This window comes from Felis catus, chromosome A3, assembly GCF_018350175.1.
Source record: "Felis catus isolate Fca126 chromosome A3, F.catus_Fca126_mat1.0, whole genome shotgun sequence".
In the NCBI taxonomy this organism is placed as follows: domain Eukaryota; kingdom Metazoa; phylum Chordata; class Mammalia; order Carnivora; family Felidae; genus Felis; species Felis catus.
In genome coordinates this window covers 140,407,268-140,430,875 of record NC_058370.1, presented here as the reverse complement: position 1 = coordinate 140,430,875, position 23,608 = coordinate 140,407,268, and the positions used below count along the sequence as shown (strand labels likewise).

The 23,608-nt window shown below is 44.7% G+C and overlaps 1 protein-coding gene and 1 long non-coding RNA gene across 4 annotated transcripts; one reads left to right on the top strand and one right to left on the bottom strand.

The window, feature by feature from the left end:
- The first annotated feature begins 7,734 nt into the window (after positions 1-7,734).
- Positions 7,735-20,545, top strand: LOC109498492. Of its 2 annotated transcripts, none has more exons than XR_002155349.2 (3): positions 7,735-7,908; positions 18,491-18,677; positions 18,985-20,545. It is a non-coding gene; the product is annotated as an uncharacterized LOC109498492 (long non-coding RNA). The 2 variants fall into 2 exon arrangements; XR_006596137.1 differs by lacking the exon at positions 7,735-7,908 and adding an exon at positions 7,915-8,101.
- FAM110C (family with sequence similarity 110 member C) lies at positions 15,041-23,046 on the bottom strand. 2 transcript variants are annotated; one of them, XM_023252171.2, is made up of 2 exons: positions 21,873-23,046; positions 15,041-17,751 (listed from the first exon to the last, which is right to left on the bottom strand). In XM_023252171.2, the coding sequence occupies exon 1, from the start codon at positions 22,868-22,870 to the stop codon at positions 21,905-21,907; it is 966 nt and encodes a 321-aa protein (XP_023107939.2). In that variant the 5' UTR covers positions 22,871-23,046; the 3' UTR covers positions 15,041-17,751; positions 21,873-21,904. The 2 variants fall into 2 exon arrangements, with proteins under 2 accessions (XP_023107939.2, XP_023107940.2); XM_023252172.2 differs by having other exon boundaries at positions 21,955-23,046.
- Positions 23,047-23,608: the final 562 nt, after the last annotated feature.

Genomic DNA, 23,608 nt, shown 5'->3' with positions numbered 1-23,608 from the left:
GAGCCCATTCCTTGAGGCTGAGAACACCTTTATATAAACATAAATATCTAAGCAGCTTTAGAGATATGCCCTGATTTCAGTAAACCATTATCCTTTTAGACGTTCCTATTCTGAGCATTGATATATTTAACTTTAATTGTGATCTGAGTAGCACCAAGTGGGGTAAAAGACATGCCAGTGAGGATTTACCTTTTTCTGGCTAATAACCAATGCAAGAAAATGAATTAGACCATCCATACGTCTGAGAAAAATGAGAGACACTGTCCTTATCTACATAGGAACAAAAGCCTTTATCTACTTCAGAACAAAAATGAGAATAAAGTATAATAACAAAGTAATGCTTGTGATGCACATTGGTGCCATTACAAATGGGAGAAATGGCTCATAAGATCAGTTAATCCCTTTTTCTTTTAATACACACACACACACACACACACACACGACAGAAATCTGGGATGTATACAATGCTGATTAATCATTTCTCAAATACTTTCTAAATACTTTCTGATGCAGGTCTTGTTTTGAGTTGTCCTAGCATTAAATAAGGATCTCAGTCTTAGGAAATACTGCTTCTGAGCTCTTAAATTATAGTAGCCCATCCCTTTAAGTGAGGTTCAAATCCTTGTCACAATGCCCTAGGCTGGCAAAATTCCTCCTAGATGCCTTCACTGGGTAGCCTCAAGAAGTACACGGTGTGTGTGCTTTGGATACACACACCACAGAGAATACTCTGGCACTGCAGAGGTGCCCAACATTTATCAAATAGATCCCAGTGAGGTAAGATGAAACTGAAGGAGAATTTAAATTAGAAGCTCCAGGGAGGACATACTAGGAATTTCTTGAGTACTTCTGTAAGACTTCACTGAGGTCTAATTGTTGGGACATTTTTCCATTTTTCATCCCAAAGGTGAGAAGAGGAACCTTGTGTCTTATGCTAATAAATATAAAATAACACAAGGAACTGACATATGTGCGTAAAACAAATTCAGTTCTATTTCTAAGTGAAGATTTAAAAAAACCGACTAGCAGCAACTCTCAACAGAAAATTTATTCCTTCACCACTTAGATTTTTATTTGCATGTTATACACTTTTGTCTTTAAGCTCTGCTAACCCAAGATGAGGACAGAGCCATAGAGCTTTTGAAGAGCACGTTACGGTTGAGACAGGGTGATGTCATGAAGGCCATGACAGGTAGGGGAGTGACTCAGAACCCCATGAACTGAAACAATGGAGTACAGCCTCACAGACAGCACTCAAGAGTGCAGGCACCTAACGCCTGCTATTGACGTCGGAACTAACCGGCCCTCTCTGAGGGACACAGCCACTAACCAACTATGCTAATGCTTGGTCTAAAACAAAGGAAAGAAAGGAAATGCATACTGCCTTTACTCCAGGTATGAGAAGATGACCTAAAGAGTCATACATGAACTCCCCAAATAAAAGGAGCATTCACCTCATAAATGGGCATATTGTACAATCATGAGTAATGAAAATGACCAAAATCAGTGCTCTGAGGAACTGGTGAGGTACCTTTTGTTTTGGGAAAGATTCTTCAGCTCTCCTCCAGGTCCTCTGACTAAGGTGGTTCTCTCTTTTTATATGATGCTATCTGGGGTCTAAAACTGTCAGAAAATCTACAGAGGGCACCTTTTCTCCTCTGCAATGGGAGCCTTCACAGAAATTGTTTACAGATCATAAAACTGAGGAGCAGGACAAACACCAAATATTTATCCACTTCAGATGAATGTGAGCACCCAAGACTTTGTTAGGGGAGTAAAGGTTCTTGATTCAGACCATTTATTATATCAGGAATAGTGGACAAAAATCAAAATCTGAAATGAAAAGATGCTGTTTTGGTGTTTGGGTGGTACTTGACTAGCTCATATGGAGGTTACATGTTTAGGTTGAAAGTTCATCATTTGTGGGCATGAGGTTCTGCAATGTAGTTCTTTGCCAGAAAACAAGATAGTATTTTGAATCTCAGGCTTTCAGGCTAAATTTTCCCATGACCAATTTCCACTAGCTCACTAACTAGGTCATTCAAGGGAGTCAAATTCACTTAATAGTTATAAAGTGCTGATATTATTAAACTCTTATTATGAAACTAATTTTAAAAATCATAGTGCCCTAAGTCTAAGGAATTTTTCTTCCTTTAAAATGACATATTTTGGGTGTTTTTTGGGCATGCTACACCAGGATGATTTCAATCTCTTTCTTGCTCATCATGCTTCCTCGGGCTGGATGTTTCTTTTAAGGGCCTTTTCAGAAAACGCTCAGAACACAATATTGCACCATGACCTCACAAACTAAAGCCAGTTGAATTTAAAATTAACCAACTAACCTGTTTCTTATTGGAGTATTTACTTTAGTTTCAGTTATGATAAAATGTAGTTACTTGATTCTTTTATAAGCTGAGTTTAGTTCTTCTAAGTTTTCAGAATTATATTTTTGATGCCTCTTAGAATAATCGTAAATTGGCATCTGCATATAGAAATATATATCTGAAATGTCAATCCAAAAATAAACGGTGTTCTTTTTACCACATGTTTTCTTTCTAACAATCATGAATGTTTAAGAAAAAAAAAAAGCAATGAACCAAACACAGAGAAACAACCAACCCTTACTCTACATTGGAGATGCCAGCTGATTACGAGCAAGCTGCCCTGAAAAGTCACTTCACAAATGGCCTGACTTGTGACAGGTTTTGCTGCACTGGTGGATTTCTGGGTCTAAAGTAAATTTTTGTGCCCTGGCATTAACAATAGCATATATATTGTTATTTAAGTAAGTGAACATTAACACGACAATCCAAATTTCAACTACCTTCCTTTTGCGGGCAGGAAGATTGAGTGTGAACCTGCCAGCAGTAATGGTTGGAGGCTATATTTGTACCAGAGACATGAGGGGAGGTGTTGTAGCAATCACGTTCCAGTTTGTGTAGACACTGGGCTTTTGGCAGCCTCCACAGCTCAGAGAGAAGAATTCAGTGGTGAGTGCACCTCTGTGTGCTCCAAGACAGGTAATAATAAATCCAGTTGGAAGGACAGTAAACTTTGCTTTATCCAATCAGCAGGCAGTCTTTCTGTGTCTCTAATTTCAGCAGTGGAAGCAGCATAATACCTGTGGACTAAAGAAACCCATTGTGTAACATAACATACACATCCAAACCCAACTGGTGTTCTGAAGAGCCCCCCTCTGAACTCACAAAGGGTAACACCACGGTCTCCTAATGGGTGAAGCGTAAAGCCCAGATCTGGATGTGGCCTCTGCATTCTGTCCTCTGCCTGAAGCCGAATGTGTCCCCTGACTTCTGTCATCCTCAGCCTGACCTTGTGTCCACCTGTGTAAATGCATGTCTCAACCTCACTGCCCTCACTGGAACTGGATTGACTTTGTTCCTGGGCACTGTCTCCTGTTGTCCTTTTGTCCCAGGCCCAGTAGTCAAGGCCTAGTGCCTGATGACAGACCTCTGACCCACTCAGGTTGTTGGGCTCAAGGCCTTCACTTCCGTAGAAGTTTCTTCCATGAGTAGATGCGTCTGACCACAGAGCCAGATAAAACCTCGGCGTGCCTCTCAGTACGTGCTTCAGTTCTGAATGCCACTCGCTAATATCTTTTTTTCCCAAATGTGATTAAGAATGTCATGAGGAGAATCAGGGCCAGAACATCACAGGAAGATGGCATCCAGGAGAAGGGCCCCTAACTGCCCCACTGAATAGATTTTTGGGTCAGAGGGTATCCTCTATCCCCACAGTAACCAGCCTACAGCACATGCAGTTTTGAGCTTGGGGGCAACTCACTAGTCCCTGCTACACTTCAGCTGACATGTGAGCTGTGTGATCACCAAAGGCCAGTAGTTTGTCCCCAAGCCTGTTTATGCCAGATGCTTTATACTGACACGACTTAAGTAAAGAGGCTACAAAACAATAAAAGATGAAAGTGGAAATGGCATCACTATCTCCCAGAAAACTAAGTTCAGAGCCTTGTAAAACTAGATCAAGGTGAGATGCTGCTGAATTAAAAGAGGGTGAGTAACAGTTTAACAGTTGTCAGCTGGGGAGAGGTGGGACTAGTGCATGCACATCATGGAGAAGCGGTCATCAATTCCTTGTTCTACATCATGACCCTAAACCTGCAATTAACAGATGAGGTATTGTGAGTACAGCACACACGAAAAAGAAAATTGAAAATTTGAAGAGGGCTTTCATGAAGACATTTTTGTACACTCAAATTAAAATACTGTAGTTTAAACGTGTGTTACTCTAATGTATGGATGGATCTTTTCCTATGAATGGCTGTTTAAACATGATTTTAAGTGACTGCATAGTTTCCTGCAGGAAAGCATGTGCTGAATTGGAATCCCTGAAGGAGGAAGATCTTTCTGAGGAGGAAGCAGCCCTGACAGCATGGCGGTCTCAAGAGAAAGGTTTTCTCCTAGGAGAGACTTGGGCTCTGCCACCTTGAACTGCAGTTGGGCCCAGCTTAGGTTGCTTGCTGGCCTTCTTCCTCCCATCTCTTTTTAAGATCACATTTCCCTTGGGATACTCAGAGGGTTACTTTGAAAACCAGGTACCTGGCCTGGTACCAGGTACCAAGTATCTACTGTCCTTAGGAGACTATTGCTGGGCTCCAAAGCATCTCACCTACTGCACTCAGTGAAATTTTATTGATTTTATAGCATGTAGTGCTCCTGTTATTTGTGTTAGGGTATCACTAGGGAAGCAAAATCATGAGTTTGTAACATGGCAAAGATTCGGGAAATAATTAGAAAAACTAATGCTTGCATCTGGCCCTTGGGCAGGACCAGGTGTCAGTGGCTCTTACTTGAGGAACAAAGTGTCATTTCCAGTAATTTGATGCCAGATATAAGCCATTTCTCCCCCTTCTTCTCTGCCCTCTGGATTAATAATTCCTTTTCTAGTGGAGCTAGACTCCTGTGGGCACATCTGCTGTTCATCATGAATGGGCCTGGGCAGGACCTAAAGGCACTTTCCCCTGTGAGGAGTCAGGGTAAGGCTGGTGGTCTTCCGGCCACCCTCTGTACGGAATCCATTAGCTCCATCAACCACACAGATTTTATTTTTTTTTCCACCTTTGCTACCTCACTTCCTTTTTATTTATTTATTTATTTATTCATTCATTCATTCATTCATTTATTTATTTATTTTCAATATATGAAATTTATTGTCAAATTGGTTTCCATACAACACCCAGTGCTCATCTCAAAAGGTGCCCTCCTCAATACCCATCACCCACCCTCCCCTCCCTCCCACCCCCATCAACCCTCAGTTTGTTCTCAGTTTTTAAGAGTCTCTTATGCTTTGGCTCTCTCCCACTCTAACCTCTTTTTTTTCTTTCTTCCCCTCCCCCATGGGTTTCTGTTAAGTTTCTCAGGATCCACATAAGAGTGAAAACATATGGTATCTGTCTTTCTCCAACCACACCGATTTTAAATGAACAATTGGGCATGGTTCACAGGGGCTATTTGATTGGCAGCCCTGCCAGGAGGACCTCAGCCTTGGGACTATCTACGATTTAGGCCTGGGTATATGTTCAGATGTTTCTATTTTCTCTGTCCTTTCCAACTCAATGTCTGATATCACCAAGGCTCTGTATCTCATTACTTAGAGGGCATACCCACTTTGTTCTACCTTCTCTTTACCTCAGGGACCTGGCCTCATATCACATCTGACCCAGCCCCCTACCCTGTGCATCCAGCTGGTTCTGCCCCAGGTACTCCCTGGTCCAGTGGGTAACCTTGTTACCACTGGTCCTGCAGATAAGGGAAAAGACCAAGAAAATCCCTGCACATGGCCAAGGAGCTAAAGCAGGAATCTTCAGCTGGAATTTGAGGGGGTGGTGGGGACAGGAGAATAGTGTTTACTAAAGGCTACTTCAACATGAGAAGGTACCTTCTTTCCTTAGGCCTACTATAAGTGGGCTGGTGGGAGTCATTTATAAGATCTGCCTCAAGTAAGCAAATTGGTGTAATAAAAAATGCACTAAGGTGAACATCTTGTCTCCCAGTTGTAAGTTCTTGTGCTACCACTGACTAATTCCCTGCCTTGGGAAATCTAACCTCAGAGAATTTCTATGATTTCTTTAGTCCTCAGTGTCCCCATCTGTACAATTTGGGCATTAGGCTAGAGAACCCTTCAGGTACTTCCTGGTTCTAATACTCTGATTCACAGACATAGTGTGTGAGAGAAAATTGCTTTCTGGTCATCCTGTGCCTTTGACAAAAATAAATATTTCTCCAACTCTCTGTAGCATGAATAATCAACAGAACTTTTACTTCTGTTGTAACTAGCCATCTCTCATTCCAGCATAAACATTTCCATATAGTACAAATGAGTGGGAAAATGCAAATGCAAGTGAGCTGAGGAAAGGAATCTGGGAGTGTCTACACATTGCTTGTCAGGTTATTACAGACGGCTGGGAAGAACATCTTGAAACTGATGGCACCAACTGGCTGGATGAAGGTGGCAGCCATGGGCTTATGTAACAGCCACTGCTTCACTCCAGAAAGGAACATGGAAGGGACTCCATGGACATCTGTGCTTCTCCTGTGTTCTGGTTCTGTCCTGCACACCCCCCAAGGGTCCTGCTCCTCCTATTTGCCACCTTGTCTTAAACACCTTCTTCTCTCCCAGGTTACCCAGCAGTGGTGACCAGAGTGTGTCTCTCCCACCTCCCTCTTTCCAGGCACTGCCTGTCTGCCTCTGAGCACAACTTGTCCCTGGTCCTCTGTATCCTGCATTCCCGGCCACTGCAGTCTGTTTTCCTTCTTTCCAAAATAACACCAAAACTAAAATCCAGCAACACAGTAAGAGTCTTTCTAAAAATACTCCAGTGGGCACTACCTTGTCAAACGTGATACTAGCAATCCTAACTATACTAAGCATCCCCCTCACCTCAAAGATAAAAGGGAAACAAAACACCTGTTCTCTTGGCATTCTGCTAGCCTTCTGATGGCTCCCGCATCATCTTTGCTGGGTCCTTCTCCCCAGGTATGTCAGCACCACTATCCTGGAGTCCTGGACCTGTGTCTTCTTCTCTCTCTGTCCCCTTGCTTACATCCCAACCATCCCCAGGCCTCTCTTACACAATCCAGACCCCTCCAGGTTCCTGCCAACTTGGCATTTCTTGGGTATCTTGCAGGCACATCAAACTTTCATGCTAAAACAGAGCCTTAACTCTTCATCTCCCATCCATTTTCCATCCAACAGGTAGAGTGATCTTCTGGAAATATAAATGTAATTCAATGTCATCCAATTTCTTACAATTAAAAATGGTTTCCCCACTGCACTTAAGAAAAAAATCTGTACCCCTTACTGGGTCTGAAGACTATAGTGTGTAATAAGCTGACTCTCGCCTTTTTTGGGGAGTTGTGGGAATCAGAATGTACCTGCAGTGCCTCATCTGGATGTATCTGGAGTCGTGGAAGCTTGAGTACACTACATTCTCCTACAAATGGACCTTGAGAGTATATTTGGAGGTTCTGGCAGGGGAACACAGCCACTTACATGCCCTTGACCTGAGAGCAGGGAAGGTCGTCCACTTGGACCAAGCATGCAGTTCCAGGAGGGTTGCATGTGGAGGCTGAAGGAGGAAGGGGACATTCGCCTAGCCAGTCAGATCAGCAGAATGAACCCTGCTGATCATGGGGTGACAGAAGTCACAGCCAGATGGTCCTAACTTCCTCTCCCTACTTTTCTGCACCCATCTTCTCCCCAATCTCCCTGTCACCCCCTGTGCTCTGGTCACAGTAGACTCTTCCACGTTTCAGAGGATCAGATTCTTTCCATCACAGTATTTTCATGTATGCTGCTTCCTCTGCATGGATCTCTTTACTCAACTATTTTCCTCTCTCATTACCTTACTGGGAGAGGGGCCATCAGCAGGAGGTATGTGGTCCAGGGAAGGTCATTTCATGACAGAAAAGACTTGGATGTGTTCCCAGCTGCCAAGACAGAGGTCAAGGTGCTGACAGTGGGTGGTAGGTGCACTGAAAACCCTGGAGGCAAGACACAGGGGGAGGCTGACCCTCAGAGAGCTGGGGCAAGGAAGTATGAATGAGCCTATTCCAATGATGCAAAGGTGAGTAAGACCATTCATTCAACCCTGCAATGTCACCTTTGGAAAGGAACAGGGACCCAGTGAGTTACACATTAACCCGGAACTAGTTCTCTGCAAATGTTACCCACAGTTTCTTTTAGACAATCCCCACTTCTGTTTTCTTATGAATAGTTACAGAATTTTGTGTCTCTAGACACTAAAGACAAGTTGTTTTTGTTCAGAAATGTAAAGTTTTCATTAAGTTACTGAAAGAGTTCTAAATCATTGATTCCAAGATGGTTCTGATGAGGAGGGAAATCAGGGAGAGGCTCACGGCAATGCCCTGGGAGTGGACACAGGAGGCGTGGGTGGTAGTTACCACCTGTCACCAGGGATAACTATGGCCCCTCATCTGCAGCTGGGGGAGTGTACACAGGTGGTCTTGAAGGCCCTCCCATCCTGTCCTTTCCTCTGAGGCATTCTTTCTGCTCCTGAACATAAATCTGTGCTTTAGCCCTTTATCCCAGACATACAATAGAGACCAATCTGTGCAGGAAGAAGTCCCCTCTTAAGCATAATTAACATCTTCACTCCCTCACATCCCTGGAGAGTCTGAACCTAACCTTGAAACCAGAATACATTCAGCATAGCCATGAGGTCTGGCTAGAAGCCTGGAGGTGCACAGCGTACCAAGGTGGAGGGGGTGTTTTCCAAATAAGCCAGGGAGCCAGGTAATGGAAGATGACTTTGAAACCTTGTGACTAATTAGTAACAGTGTCTTTGAACAGTTTTTTTTTTTTTTGTACACAAGTGTTATAATTTACTGAAAGGCTTTTTGATCAGAAATGAAGGGATGTTGGAGTAGGGATAAACTTTCCATCTAACTATGAAGTCTTGGGTTTCAGACTGTAAGCCCTCACACAGTAACATGCATTTTATGATATTTATTTCTGAAGATTCAGGATATGAAAAATGAGTTATTATGAAGAGCTAGAAAAACAAAACAAACAAACAAAAACAGATAAGCACCCTAGAATTTTGTTTGCAAAGACTGTTGGACGGAATCAGAGGACAGGAAACAATAATTTGGCAAAATTCAGAAAGTCAGTCCCTTTTTCCTGAGTCTGTCTGAAAACAGATATGACCATTTCTATACTACCTATGCCATAATCTAATGACATTTTGAATGAGACAATGGTGCATATGAAGACCATTATAAACATGCTCTGCAAATGTGAGGGGGTAATCTAGGCTTCAAATACCTCAGCATAGGTTTTCCTTCCACTAAGAGTGAATGAAGAGATATTTGTGTGTGTGACACATAAGCTACTGTGTGCACATATGACCCGTCAAAGCAGTCAAGAGATCATGTTAAAATTGAACATGCACGTACACACCCATGCGCGCACGCACACACAAACACACACACACTGTGCACTCAACATGCAACAGGTTTTATGCAAAAGGATGAATTTGAAAATTTAATTGGATCTCTCACTGGACTGGATAAAGTAATTGGTGGAGAATCTCTTGAGAAAGATATAGGAGTTTTCCAGAAAGCTTTAGGGAAACCTAACAGTCAAGACACAAAACAAATCTGCCTCCATTAAGCTCTTAAATGAGCACTAGGGAGCGTCTGGCAATTCAGTGAAGCTAATAGATTCTTTCTTACTCCTCCAACCACCCCAATTCAGGTATATTGCTAAATACCAGTGTGAGGTTGGACAGGTAATTCGACTCTTGATTTCCTCTACAAAACAGAAGCAATGTTAATACTTGCCCTGACTGCTTCAAAGATGTTTGTAAAGATCAAATGAGAAACTGGATATAAGAGAACCTTGTAAACTTTAAACTTCTAAGTAAGTATGAGATAGTGTTGCTTTGCCGCTAATACCGTCAATGACTTCTAGATTTTTAAGTACATGGTCATCAAGTTCTGCAATCCTTCTCCAGAATTCCTGAGTGCCACTGTGGTGCTTTGTCCAGCTCAAAACAACAGAAAGTGTTTGTTTCCCTTCGTGTTTCCTATTTTGAAATTCTAGCCCACTCTCACTTTACCGAACCATGGTGGGGAAGGGACTTTCTAGACAGCACTGACTCTTCTGCTGAAAGCAATGTCTATCTAGGGAATGATAAAGCTGACCAGCAAATTCCACATTCTAGAGCCATGAAAGCTGGAGGTCTCCAAAAAAGAAAAAGTATGAACTGTCACAGAAGTGACACCAGCTTGACAATACAAACTGGTTTACACGCACTTTAGACAAATTAGTGAATGACAAATATATATTGCAATCTTGGGGGACTGATATGATTGGAATAATAGCAGCTACCATGATCGCACTGCCTATGGGCTAAATGCCATTAAATATGCTCTCCACCATCTGATCTTCACCTTCACCTTTTCACAGACAGGATATTTATCTGTTCCAAGCCCATCATCTGTGAAGCACACTGGCTGTGACTGCATGACAACTCTGTACCCCTAAGGCGCTTGGCTTCCATGAACTTCTATTTCAACAGGCACCCACTGTACAGTATGTGCAGATACATTTTCATTAGAATGCATTCTTCCACAGAGAAGCCTCTTTAGCTCTCTGACCGGTGTCCTGACACCATGGACCACTGCAGGTTTATGATGCAGACCACATGAATACATCCGGTGGCCAGAGTTGCCTTAGGTGAGCAATCCTGAGCAATGCTAGCAGAGGGGGCAACAACTTCCTGTACCTTTAAGTCAGAGCTGTTAACTCAGGCCCAACCCAAGCCAGCAGGAACGGTGAGTCATTCTGCCTTCACCTGTCCTTGCATGGAGGGAGCATGACACTGGGCTCACTTGTACTTCTCTCTTGAAACAGAGTAACATTTGTATGACCTGGAAATATACTCAAGAGGCCGTAAGTAGATGTTTTGAATGTGCATATATTGGACTTTTACTACAGCTGAAAAAAAAAAACACCCAAAGATATACCAAACTTTCCAGTATTTCAGAGTAATTGAAAGGAGTCCTGCTTTTTACAACTGTGGTCATTTTCTATTTACCTAAAAGTCAGTGGTTAGCTTCTGAAATAATCACAGTTGTGCCAGACTTCTCTCCAGTGATCGAGAAGGTCTTGAACTTCTTATCCAGCCTCAGAATTCCCTGATATGCATGCACTTTGGATTCACAACTCTCTGAAGTGGGATTTACGAGGCAGCAAATAACCATCATACAGTTCATTCATCCAGGCCTCCATGCGGCCCCGTTCAGTGCTGGTCTGAGCTCTTCTGGCACAGCTGGTTTGTTTCCCCCCTGATTTTCTCCATAATCCTCTTTTTAAAACACACGTTATCTCATATAAAAGTATCAACATAAACTAAACCACGAGAGCATTTCCTGTGGGTGAATATTTGCATGCTGCTTTGAGGTGTGGGATGTAGGGCAGCATTTTCATCCCTGAGACAACCCTACCTCACCTGAGTCATTCAGCAGATGGTAATCTTAGGACATTCAAGCAATGTGGGAGTGGCATCCTATATCAGAATCCTGCTTAGGTTTTGACCTCTTGAATCAGTCTATGCCTTTGAGAGATTATGAAATCCTTTAAACATTCTTATTGGCATTTACCTCTTAGAAACAGCCTGGTGCACACACATTAGAACCAGGCAGATTTGAGTTCATATTCTCACTTCTCCAACCTATTAGTTCTTTGACCTGGGCAGGTACTAACCTTCTCCACACCTCAGCTAATTCCCATGTAAAATGACGATCCTCACAGATCATCATGAGGGTTGAGTGGAGTAACCAGAGCAAAGCACTCAGTCCCATTCCTGCTGCTGAAGATGCTCCCATTCCTGCTGCTGGGAAGTGCCAGCTTCCCTCCTGATCTGAGGTGGCAAGCTTCTTCCCAGAGTCAGGTGCAGGACTAAAACTTGACTCCATGCTTCCTATTAGAGAAACTTCTGGCCCTCTTCAGTCCTGACCATGTGATCTTCCCCACTAGGCAGGAAACACAATAAGCTGTCCTAATTTAGGGCAAGAGTGAAAACATGAAATAAAGATTTTCGTGTGCTCTCACAGTAGTTTGACATCAATCTCCCCAGAGTAGGAATTAAGTTAAACAGGGTATTTGGCATCCAGATGTGGGTTAATCAAGGCTCCCTTTCTCTGGGTGTCCAAACTTCCCCACTTACTAGAGACTGAAAGTTTTCTCAGGACATGAACTCAGTTTTAACTCAGAAAGATGGGGAAACAGGGGCAGTGGGTCATCCTACCAACATTCTTCCACCTCAGGCAGGGCTCAGATGAGCCCTGGACAGATGAGGAGGGATCTACCTTCTAGGCCTAGGTGCACCAGGCAGGTAAGTGATCTTGGATCTTGAATCCCCCAGGAAGCTGGGAGGGTGGAACCAAGTGATTTCTAGTATTACTTCCAGCCTTCAACGTCTGTGCTCCTGGCTAAGTGGTCTCTGCCCATCTCAGCAGAGGTCCACACGAACCATCTTTCTTTGGTTCCCCCCACACACCTACAAGGGAAACAGTATGAGAGCTACTTGGGCACCTTGGACATGCCCCCTTTCTGAGCTGTGGATTCTGCAGTCCTGCCCTGCCACACAGTTTAGGAAGGAACACGGTCCTCAGGTGCTGATGTGTCAGCCTGGCTCCACCCAGTGTGCTGTTTACCTCCAACAGGGCTCCAGAGACAGCTTTGGAGACCACTCAGAAGAAACATTGCCACTTCTCCAGAACTGGCCTGTTCTGGTTCTCCATGTCTGAAAAGTGGACTTCCTCTCAAAGCCATGGGAAGGCTTGAAGTCCCTTACCAACAACCTTCTGACTGGATATAAACCAAGCCCTTAGGTCTCATTTGTTATGTGTTCTGCTTTTTATTTAGTTTAGACATCAAAGTGTTAGGCTGCCAGGGTGAAGGGCCACCAGAGATTAAAATTAACCTCTCTGGGGTTGCCTGGGTGGTTCAGTGGGTTAAGCATCTGACTTCGGCTCAAGTCATGATCTCAGTTTGTGAGTTCAAGCCCCGCGTCAAGATCTGTGTTGATAGCTCAGAGCCTGTAGCCTCCTTCGAATTCTGTGTCTCTGCCCCTCCTCCTCTCATGCGCACACTCTCTCTCCCAAAAATAAAAATAAAATAAATAAAACAAAACAAAATAACATAAACCTCCTCAGGAGGTGAAAATATTTGTCACTTACAATTTGCATGTTTGATTCTCTGCTGCTTGATTCTTTTAATACTATTTGGACTTTGAGATTTGTTTGTGGTTCAGATGGGCTGGCCACCAAATAGAAACCAAAAACCATATTGAAGTTCATAAATTAGAGTCACAGCACCACTCACTGTATCTATTTCCTTTCTTCCCTCCCTCCATCATCTCTCCTTCCCTTACTTCAGTGCCACCCATCTCTACCTGCCTATCATATATTTTATTGTCTATCCATCTACCTACCTATCATCTATCTATCTAAGTATCATCTATCTATCTACCTACATACCTACCTATCATCTATCATCATCTATCCTTCTATCCATCCTTAGGGAATATCTGATCCCCTACTAGAATGTTCAGCCCATCATGGCAGGGAGCTTGGAGACTCCCCAGTGCCTCATATAGTATTTGGCTCCTCAGTAAATGCATGTGGGTAAATTCTGCCTGTTGCTATCAGAGGGTTGTCCTTGATCACCGTCAATCTTGCCCAGTAGCACAGCTGTTTCAATACCACCAGGTGTACAGTAAGACGTGGGGTTAATTGGCAACATGGTGTCCTGTTTTGGCACTTGTGACTAAGAGTCCTACTTAAGCTGAAAAACGACGATACCACAGGCCACCCTGAAGCCAAGATCCAGGTCTTTCCATTTCTGTTCCTATGGTTCAGACTGTTGCTAAGGAAATGAATATTCTATTTTGACCTAAAGATGAATAGTTATTAATGGTTTAATACATTCTCCCTTGCAGATAGCCTTCTAATTTTACAACAGTTTTCAAGGAGATAACATGAAGATAACAATTAATTATAGAATTTGGGGTATTGTAGCACAATTAATTAGGAAAGTATCATTGGGTAGGAACACATTTTCTGATGTGTCTGTATTTTCTCCCTGTCAGCTGCTCCCAGATGCTTCCATGACCAGAATTATAAGTTCCTGGTTTAGAACTCAGTTTCCTCCTTTTCAATGTTTCCACTCTGGAACATTTAAATATTATAAAAATCTATTTATTTTATTACTGAAAATACAAGCAAAGTTTAAACACCACTGTTCATCACTTCATTGCTTCTGTTTGGCTGGATTTTGAAAAAGGGTAACTGAGAGGTCAGAGCTCAAGTACACGTGCAGGAAGAAACAGACAGCTGCTCTGCACTGTTTCTAGACAGGACCTAAGAGAGCTTCCAAGGTGCCTGGGAGTTTTCAGTTGTCTTCATGGAAATACAGAGTGGCTCATTTGTTCTCCAAAGAATGCCTGTCTTTGGATGCCAGCATGGGTATGGGCAAAAGCCACCGCAGGACTGAAAAAGAAGCCAGTCTGGCTCTTTCAGGGCAGCAATTCAGTGATCAAACTGCCCTACCTGCCTCCCTCCTTCCTACCTCTCCAGTCTAAGCAGACGCTGGCAGCAAACTTGGTATTTGTAGAGGTTGCCTTCCCTAATGAGTTCACTAACGTGAAAGGTTACAAACTGTACTTTCTTTTTATCTTTGTGCCCATTTTCCAATATTGACATTAATAAAACATGAGTGAAAATATTTTAAAGCAAAAGACTGATGAAACAATTAAAGAAAAACAACATGCTGAATATTCAGAACTGTTTATACTGCCTTCCACTTCCAGAGAGAGCCAGAGACTTCCACGCCATCTGACTTGCCTACAAGACTTCCTCATTTTTGCTGATAATCTCATATTAGGGGAAAACGGAGACACAAAAGACAGGAGTGATTACAATATGCACACTCTGGCTTCAGTGTCCTTACACTGCACAGATTCATAAAGAGTAAGAAATGATAAAAAATACTTTATTTCTTTAATACAGAATACATAATATTGCACTCTAGTTGCAGGTAGTGTGTAGAAAAATCTCTTTAAAAACCACCATAACAATCACCTGGGCCTGATGTTTTATGGTATCTCCAACTGTAACCATGGCATTGAACTTTGAACCTACTGAAAAGGGCAATGTTTAATAAAGCCTTCTTTTTATGTCAGTGTCAGTGGCCAGTAGTTTAAAAACCATATATGAGGAAATTTTACAGTTACATAAGTACCTTTCAGTCAGGGGCATTGTTAATCTATACCCGTATATTAGTGAAAAGGATACTGTCAAGCTATTTTCCTTGCTTTATCAATAATTATTTGTTTTCATTGTGTTTAATCATATTATTTTACATGTTATTCTTTCATGAACAAACGAAACTATTTTGCATTAGTAATTATTGTTATCCTTGTGAGAAGCAATTACAAGCTTTGCATTCAGACCGAGTTTCAAATTTGATTTTCTCAAAGTCTCCTAGCAGACCGGGGTAATTCAGGGTTAAGAAGGGACTTCTCCCCTCCCGCACACTTGGAACCTGACACTAAGGCATGAACCTGGATGGAGGAGACAGACCCTCAATGGCCCCTGTTGGAGCCTGGAGACATGCTGTTCCTCTTCTCCACCCCCACCTCCGAGATCTGCTTCTGAATTAGCTTAGGGCTGAATCCTTCCCAGTACCTCCACAGAAGCATAGATGCTTCTGGAAGATCTTGGTGCTTTTAAATACAACCAATTTGTTTATGTGGGTCTGGTGAGTCTGCGCCATTCTTATCTAAGGTAAATATGATTGAGGTTTCAGTTCATCCTATTCTGACAGAAGAAAGGCACAGAACAGTTTTACTTGAAGCACTGACATGTACAATTAATGAAACATCTGCAAATAAGGGAGCTGAGCATATGTAAAGAGACTTTTAAAAAAACCTCCTCTCATCTTTGACATTATCTTTTTAAACCACAATCCATTCAACAGCAAAGTAGCAGGCTTTTTAGAGGAACAGTTGAGAGAAAATTCTTAAAGCATGGAACTGTTGTCTTTAAATAGTCTACAATGAGAAAGATACATCCATGGGCCAACAGAGCCTCCAAAAATGCATATGTGGGATTTATCTGAAAACATATCACTACAGTACTGAGTACTTTATAGAGTAATGAGTACTCTGCTTACAGTCAGAAGTTGAATATTGAATGAAACAACATACACAAAAACAGTACCAAGGAGAAAATGATTTAAAGCTGTATGATAAAAATTAAAACCATATGATATTAAGGAAAACTATTTGGAGACCAATAATGGTAAAAATAAATAGTAAGTAGCTCTAAGACAAACTCTCACAGTAAAAGTTACAAAATTAGAACACAATATTAAACAAGTACATGAACATATCAAAATGTATTGGTTTATAAAATGTTCTACCATTGAGAAGCCCATTTTTCTCCCCTCCATATTGTTCTCCATAACTTGTTCCTGAAAAGACAGATTTTGTTAAAACACAATAAGCTTCAAAAGAGTCAACTGGGTTACAAATTTTCTTTGGGTTGTCATCATTGATATAAAATTTATCTCCAAAGCCTCTAAATATAAAATATATGCAGCCTGGCTGTCAGGAATGGGTTAGGGTCACAGTAATTCCCTACTGACAGCATTCTGTTCCTGGAGTCTGCCAGCAGCCCAGAGCCTGTCCCTGGTCTCAAACACATCCCTTGCAGAGAAGGTAAGCTGGTGCCATATCTGGGATGTGTGTGATCCATGGAGGTGGGAATTAGGCATATGAGTATGGTGTGTTCCACGTAATCCATGGCTCTCTGCTTTGGACAGTTGGGAACCAGAGCACCGTGGAGGCATGCTCTACATGGTGCAAAGGAGGAAGGTTGCTGTGGATATGAGGAAAGGAAGTTCTCAATTCTCCTGCCAGCCATCAAAACCAGGGGTTTTAGTGGTATCAACTCTAACTTCTCTTTTAATGGCACGTCCACATGTCTGTAACCCAATAGGAGTGGCATCACTAAAATGACCTTGTAGTCCTCAACTTATTTTAAAAGTGCTTTTTACAGATTAAGTGGCCGTGATGCTCATAAAATGGAGGTGTAAGTGTGAGTATGTGAGTGTGGGTTTGCTCTTGGTTAGCCACAGTGTTTAAGTAGAATGTACCTTCTCATGATCACAGAATTTTGATTTAATTGGTGCCAAACAGTCCAATCTGATTGAAGGCAGTAAATACTACAATATTCATGCTTGGTTTTCATACTCTTTGCCTTTTTTTCTTTTTAAAATCAATTTAGATATCATTAAAATTCATCATGGTACCTCTTTGTCAACAAGCAAGGCAAAAAAGATGCCCCTGAAAATATTTCCAAGCAGTTTTCCCCTCCTCTGCTGCCCTCTGGAAGCAAGGATAGGTCTACCTCAAGCAAGAAAATATTTCCCAGAGCTTCAGCTGTGTCTTCACAGCTACAGCTCAGCTGATTTCCAAGTTCCAGGTTCCCTTCTTCTCCATAGCATTTCAAACCTTCTGAATTATGTAAGCTTCTTCAATGGGATGCTTTACTCCTGAGAAAACAGCAATCACGTGGCCACCTGGGTGCATTGGACAAATCCTGTGGCAGTGAGGATGGCCCTGGGTCCCCAGTCATCCATGACATACTTCAAGGAGCCCCCACAGTCGGGAAGCCTTGCTTCCTGAGGAGTAAGGAAAAGGCAGTGAATCAACATCAGTCCAGGCAAAAGTTGTAAAGCCAAAATTATACTACAAAGTTGGGTCCCTTAGTCTTTGGTTTTGTTGTATCTTCAGTATTTTCAATTGTGAAAAGAAGTCGGTAGCCTTAGCAGAGGCAGCTATCATCTGGTTTCTGTGAGAACAGTCATTCCCCTCAAGCCTTTTTATAGACTTTTCAAATTTCTGTTTGCCTCCAACTAGAAAAGTTATCTTTAATGTTGGTCAGGCCAGTGCTAATCATCACAGAGGTTGACAACAAACTGAAAAGAAGGCAGGCAGTCCAAATAAATACGTGAAGACTGGGAGATTTGCCCTTTTCACACACAAAGCTCTCTGAAAGGCCCAGGGGCTGGCCTGAAGACAGAAAGGGGTGGCCTTCTAGCTACTCGAGCCACTTGTTCACCTAAAACCCAGTCTCAGATGGTGACTGGAGAGCTTCCCAGGTCAAAAAGAAAAGAGTGGAAAGGCTGGTCCCAGCTTGCTCTACCCCTAGGGCATCTTTGCAAAGGAGGACACACAGTTCTACCCTACCAGCTTTCAGTGGGCTTCTGCTGCACCTTCTTGTATCTAAGAGAAGTGTGAGAACATCTGAGCTTTTTGCCTTGAAAATGAACAATGTTTATCCCTAATTAGCCCAAAGAACAGAGTGCCATTCTTTTACAGCAATACTGACATCAGTATCTTTTATATTCTATGAGACAGACAGAAAACCAGAGAGACCTAACTCTTGGCAGCCCTACCATTGTGCTCACTTGAAGGACAGGAAGATGACTAAACACCAGCAGATGAAAAGCAACGTTCATGAATTACACACTGGGAAACAGAATGCCTGAACTACCCATGTATAACTACTGCTCACAGATCCCCAGTGGGACTGCATGTAGATTCTGTAAGTTATTCTCCAGTTCTGATATTTTCAACTTTGAAAAGTAAGCATTTTTATTCTATTGGGTAACAAACTTATGAACTTCTTATTTAATTTGTGATGGGATATTTTTATTTTATCTCTATTTACCAAAGGACAAAGGCTACTATATAAAATATATTTGTTTTCCTTCTCATTTAGAAAGAATACCTTTGTTCATCTCAGATTTTCTGAATTTTTCATGAAATCCTAAAATGAATCCATATGGATTCACACACAAATATCATGATAAACTAGAGAAAAACTACAGCTTGCATTATTGCTTCCACAGCTTCCAGAAGTCAAGAAATTAGCATCAGACAAGTAAGCCTGTGAAGACCCTTGTTGTTCAAGCTGTCAGATGACTCTCGCAGAGGGGGATAGTGGCTGCTACACTCTGTGCTTTGGGTCCTGTCTCTCTCTGCTGGCTCTCCTCTGAAGAGACCAACATCTGGAGGTGCTGAGTTGAGGGGCTGCAGTCATGCACAGAATTTGCACAGTCCCAGTGAGTTGAACAAAGCCCAGGGGACTCACTTCCTCCAGGATCACCCAAGCAGCCAGACTTTGGGTCTCCTGCAATGAAGTTTCAAAGAATACAAACTACGGTTTTAGGGGAGCAAATTTGTGAAGCATATCTTTCAGTGCTGGTGATTGCCAGTGACATACAGAATGGCGGGCAATCACTTGGTCACACCCATCTCCCTTCTCTGAGCAAAAGCAAACAGCTCAGAAGGAAGATGACAGTTTCCCACTTGAACCAGTAAGATTAAGGGAAAGGGAAAACCACTCCTCTCCTGCATGGAGTCACCCTGCCAGTTTCCTAAACCTTCTGTCACTTTTCATCTTGCCTCAACTACTTTTCTTTGTCATAAAAGTGAATGTTTTCACAAGCTAATCCAGCTTCTTCCATTTTTCATAGGCTTAAACCTAAAAGGGGCTTCAAAAAGTAACTTCACAGATTGATTCCTAAACTCTCTTTCAAGGTCACTGCTTTGACATTGGAGATTGGGCGTGAGGGTGCATCTGGGTTGGGAGGGATAAGAATGGAGTCTGTTGGGGTGCCTGGGGGGCTCAGTTGGTTAAGCGTCCGATTTCAGCTCAGGTCACAATCTCACGGTTCGTGGGTTCGAGCCCTGCGTCAGGCTCTGTGCTGACAGCTGGGAGCCTGGAGCCTAGTTTGAATTCTGTGTCTCCCTCTCTCTCTGCCCCTCCCCCACTTGTGCTCTATCTCTGTCTCTCAAAAATGAATAAATGTAAAAAAAAATTAATTAAAAAAACAGAATGGAGTGTGTTGATCTTTACTGTGTCAGGTTTTATTTTGTTTTGTTTGTGCATCATCTTGTTACCTCAGCACTATTTATACCCCCAATTCTATCTACTCTTTGTGTGCTATGGCAAGCTGGAGGGAACTTATTTATACATTTACTTTTTACATACTCCAATAGATAATGGTTTTGTTTTCCTTTTCTAGGTTCCAACCATGAAACACAGATACACAGACTATTAACTATACAGAATCAAAAAAGTAGAGAGGTTGGAAATTATCTGCCTATCTGCCTTCTTTTTATGGACAACAGAAGGCTAAGGCGCAGGAGTAATTCTAGGGGAAGACACCTCCCAATTCCCCCATTTAGTGCTCTGTCCACTAACCATGTCCCTCTAGAATGAACCATGCCAGTCCCTACCACTCTCCTCCTCGACACCAACGTGTTCATGGCAGCTTCGCGGGAACGTATTCACCACAGTTCCAGAAGATAATTTGTGAAAAATACAATGTGTTGTTCTTCTATTTTTTAATTTACATTCTGTCTATATATTCAATCATATTCAATAAATTATGTGGAAAAACTTAAGTCACAATTCTTCTGAGTCCAATCTATTTCTCCTTGTTAATTTTCACGTCTGTGCTAAGGCCATGGCTACTCAGGGAAGTTATGCCCTTCTTCAGTCCATAAACATGTCTTCTAGTGGCCTCCCCACCATTCCGAAGACTGACACTGTGTCTTCACTTAGTTTATATCAAGGGCAGACAAAAAACTTCCATCTCATGATTTAAAAAAAAAAAATCGATAGCAAGTTGTCATTGAAGGGTAAGAGAAAAAAATACAGTGCAATGTTTAAATTCTTGGTTCTTAAAGAGAACCCTGAAAAGATACCTTCTCTTCTCCCTTCACTACCCCCAAAATGCCCTCACCACATGTGCCTGGAAGGAAGAGTAGGTGTCATAAGGATAAACATTCCTTAGTTCCTCAGTGAAAAATAACTTGAGAACAACCCTGTACTACTGGTGTCCAAGGGCAAGAAATTTATCTCCCATATGATCATAAAAGGCAAATAAACAAATAATCACAGCTGTGTGGATTTCAAAGACACCCAGTTATAACTGGGTCCAGTTCAACAAACTGATGTCCCTTCTTGTGAATTAAGACCCTCCTTAGAAAGTTCTCAAAACAAGGGTGCCTGGGTAGCTCAGTCGGTTAAGCGTCCGACTTCGGCTCAGGTCATGATCTCGCGGTTTGTGAGTTCAAGCCCTGCATTGTCTCCTTCTCTCTCTGCCCCTCCTCCACTTGTGCTCTCTCTATCAAAAAAGTAAATGAATGTAAAAAAAAAAATTAAAAAAAAAGAAAGTTCTCAAAACAAACAAAATTTAGCCAAAGGGAGACCTTGGCAGCTAACTGAATGCCAACCTGGTAAGATCCTGTAGAGTCCTCCCTGTCTGACACGCTCGAGGAAGGCCTCCAGGACCATGCACACACAGAGCCTTTCTTTCTGTTGGAGGGGAGTTGGCAGTCCCACCCTAGGGTTGCAGGTGGACCAGTAAGCTCTGATGCAACCTCGGGGTGCCTGCAGTTCAATTCCCACAGACCCTAGCGCTCTCGGGCTGTTGTCAACACAGGAACTAATCGCTCTCTGACTGAGCATTTCATAACTCTAATTTCTCCTCTTATCAGAATTACCATTCCAGGGAGTCAGAAGCAAAACACTCAAAAGAAAGGGTGCTGGGTCTGCAGGGGACCTGGGTTGGTGGCTCTTCCGCTCTTCAGCGGCAGTCCCTTGGAGGCAAGAACCTCCGTGTCTCAGTATCTAGGGTCCCGTGCAGCGTTAGAGAACTGGCTCCATCCAACTCGGCCAACCCCACCAACCCTCACAGACACCCCTCCGGGCTTTACGGTTGCACACCTGGGTTCCAAGTCTCCCCAGAGCGCGAGCTGTCACGCTGGGCCCTGCAGCCCCTGGCCGGGCGTCTCCCGGGCTTTCTTACAGGTGTACAGCCATTTGATGATGCGGGCGTTCCTGTCGACGACCGACGTGGTACTGGGCACCTGCTCGGTCAGCTCCTCCTCCTGTAGCCCCTCTTCGCCGCCGCTGTGCCGGGAGAAGCCGCTGTCTGAGGTGGCGACGCTCACGCTTCGAACCTTGAGGGTGACGCGGTCCGACCCCGCCGAGAAGTTCTCCCTCCCGAGCGCCTCCACCACCTCGGGCTCCAGGCCGCAGAACTGGAAGAAGGTGTCAAATTCCGCCAAGGACGCGGAGCAGCGGGAGCTGAGGTCCGACTGCGAGCGCTGCAGCCCCCCGCGCCTGGCCTCGCGCAGCTCCGGGCCCCGGGGCGCAGCCCGGACTCTGCTGGGCGTCCCAGGGGGCGCGGGGGACGCCGGGGGCGAGGGAACGCCGGGGGCCGCGGAGGCCGCCGTGGAGCCGGGCTCGGGCTGGACAGCCCCCTCGGGCCCGGCCGTGACCTCCCCTCCCACGCGGGTCGTCTCCGGAGGCAGCGGCGTCTTGTCCCTGCCCGGCCCCTGGAAGAGCTTCCTCACCAGGCCCCCCATGGAGCTGTGGGCGCCCTGTCCCCGGACGAAGTCGCATTTCTGCCGGTAGATGACCAGCGAGTCAGGCCTCAGAGGCTTCCGCGCAATGGCCCTGCGCGCCACGGCACCGGGGACGCGGGCCGGGGGCCGAGGGTCGCCCGCAGGCCCTTCGCTCGTCCTGGTACTGCTTCCCTCGGGAGCAGGGCCCGGGCCGCCTCCGGGCGGGCCCCGTACGTACTTGGCGCGGTCGGCCGCCAGCCTCTCCACCGCGCTCCTGCGTGCGGGCACCGCCGCGTCCCGCGCCCGGGGGGCCTCGGGGACCCCGGTCCGCCTCCGCTCATTCTGGGACGCGTCCGAAGCTGGCAGGGCACGCATCCTCCGGACTCTGCTGGTGCTCGGGGCCCCGCGGACACCCCTCCGCCTGCAGCTCCCGGGCTCTCGGGCCAACTCCTAAGTCCGCGCCGGGCGGAGAATGGCGCCCAACTACCGGCCTGCCCAGGTCCAGGGTCTGAACTAACACGAGTCCACACCTGTGGGCGAGCGGCACCGGCCCCGCCCCGCCCCGTCGGCCCCGCCCCCAGGCTCCGCTCCGCCCCGCCAGCCCCCAACCTCCTCCCCACCCGGCAGCTCGGCTTGCAGCTCCGCCCCTCGCCGGGCCCCGCCCCTCACCTCGCCCCGGCCCCGCCCCTCACTTCCCTCCGGACCCCGCCCCTCACCTCCCGCCGGGCCCCGCCCCTCACTGACCTCGGGAGCCCGCCCTTCACCTCCCGCCGGCCCCGCCCCTCTCCCCCCGCTGGGTAGGCACGCCAGGTCTTCAGCAGCACCTCGCCCTGCACAGCCAATCACCGGAGGGCTGCGGGGCCGACTGCGTCTGGTGGGCTGCGCACCTAGAAGAGACTGTAGGGTGCGGGAAAGTCTAGGCTGTCTCCCAGGGCGGAGGAGCCGGGGACAACCGAGTTTGTTCAACCCCAGATATCAGCAGCCTCCTCCCTGCCAAGGCTGCCTTAGGTCACCGCTGGCTGCTGCCATTTCTGGCGTGGGGGGAAGGCAGAGGGACCAGGCTGCCCCCACCCCTGGGCAGGTGTCCTACATCCTTTGAATTCTTAAAGTGAC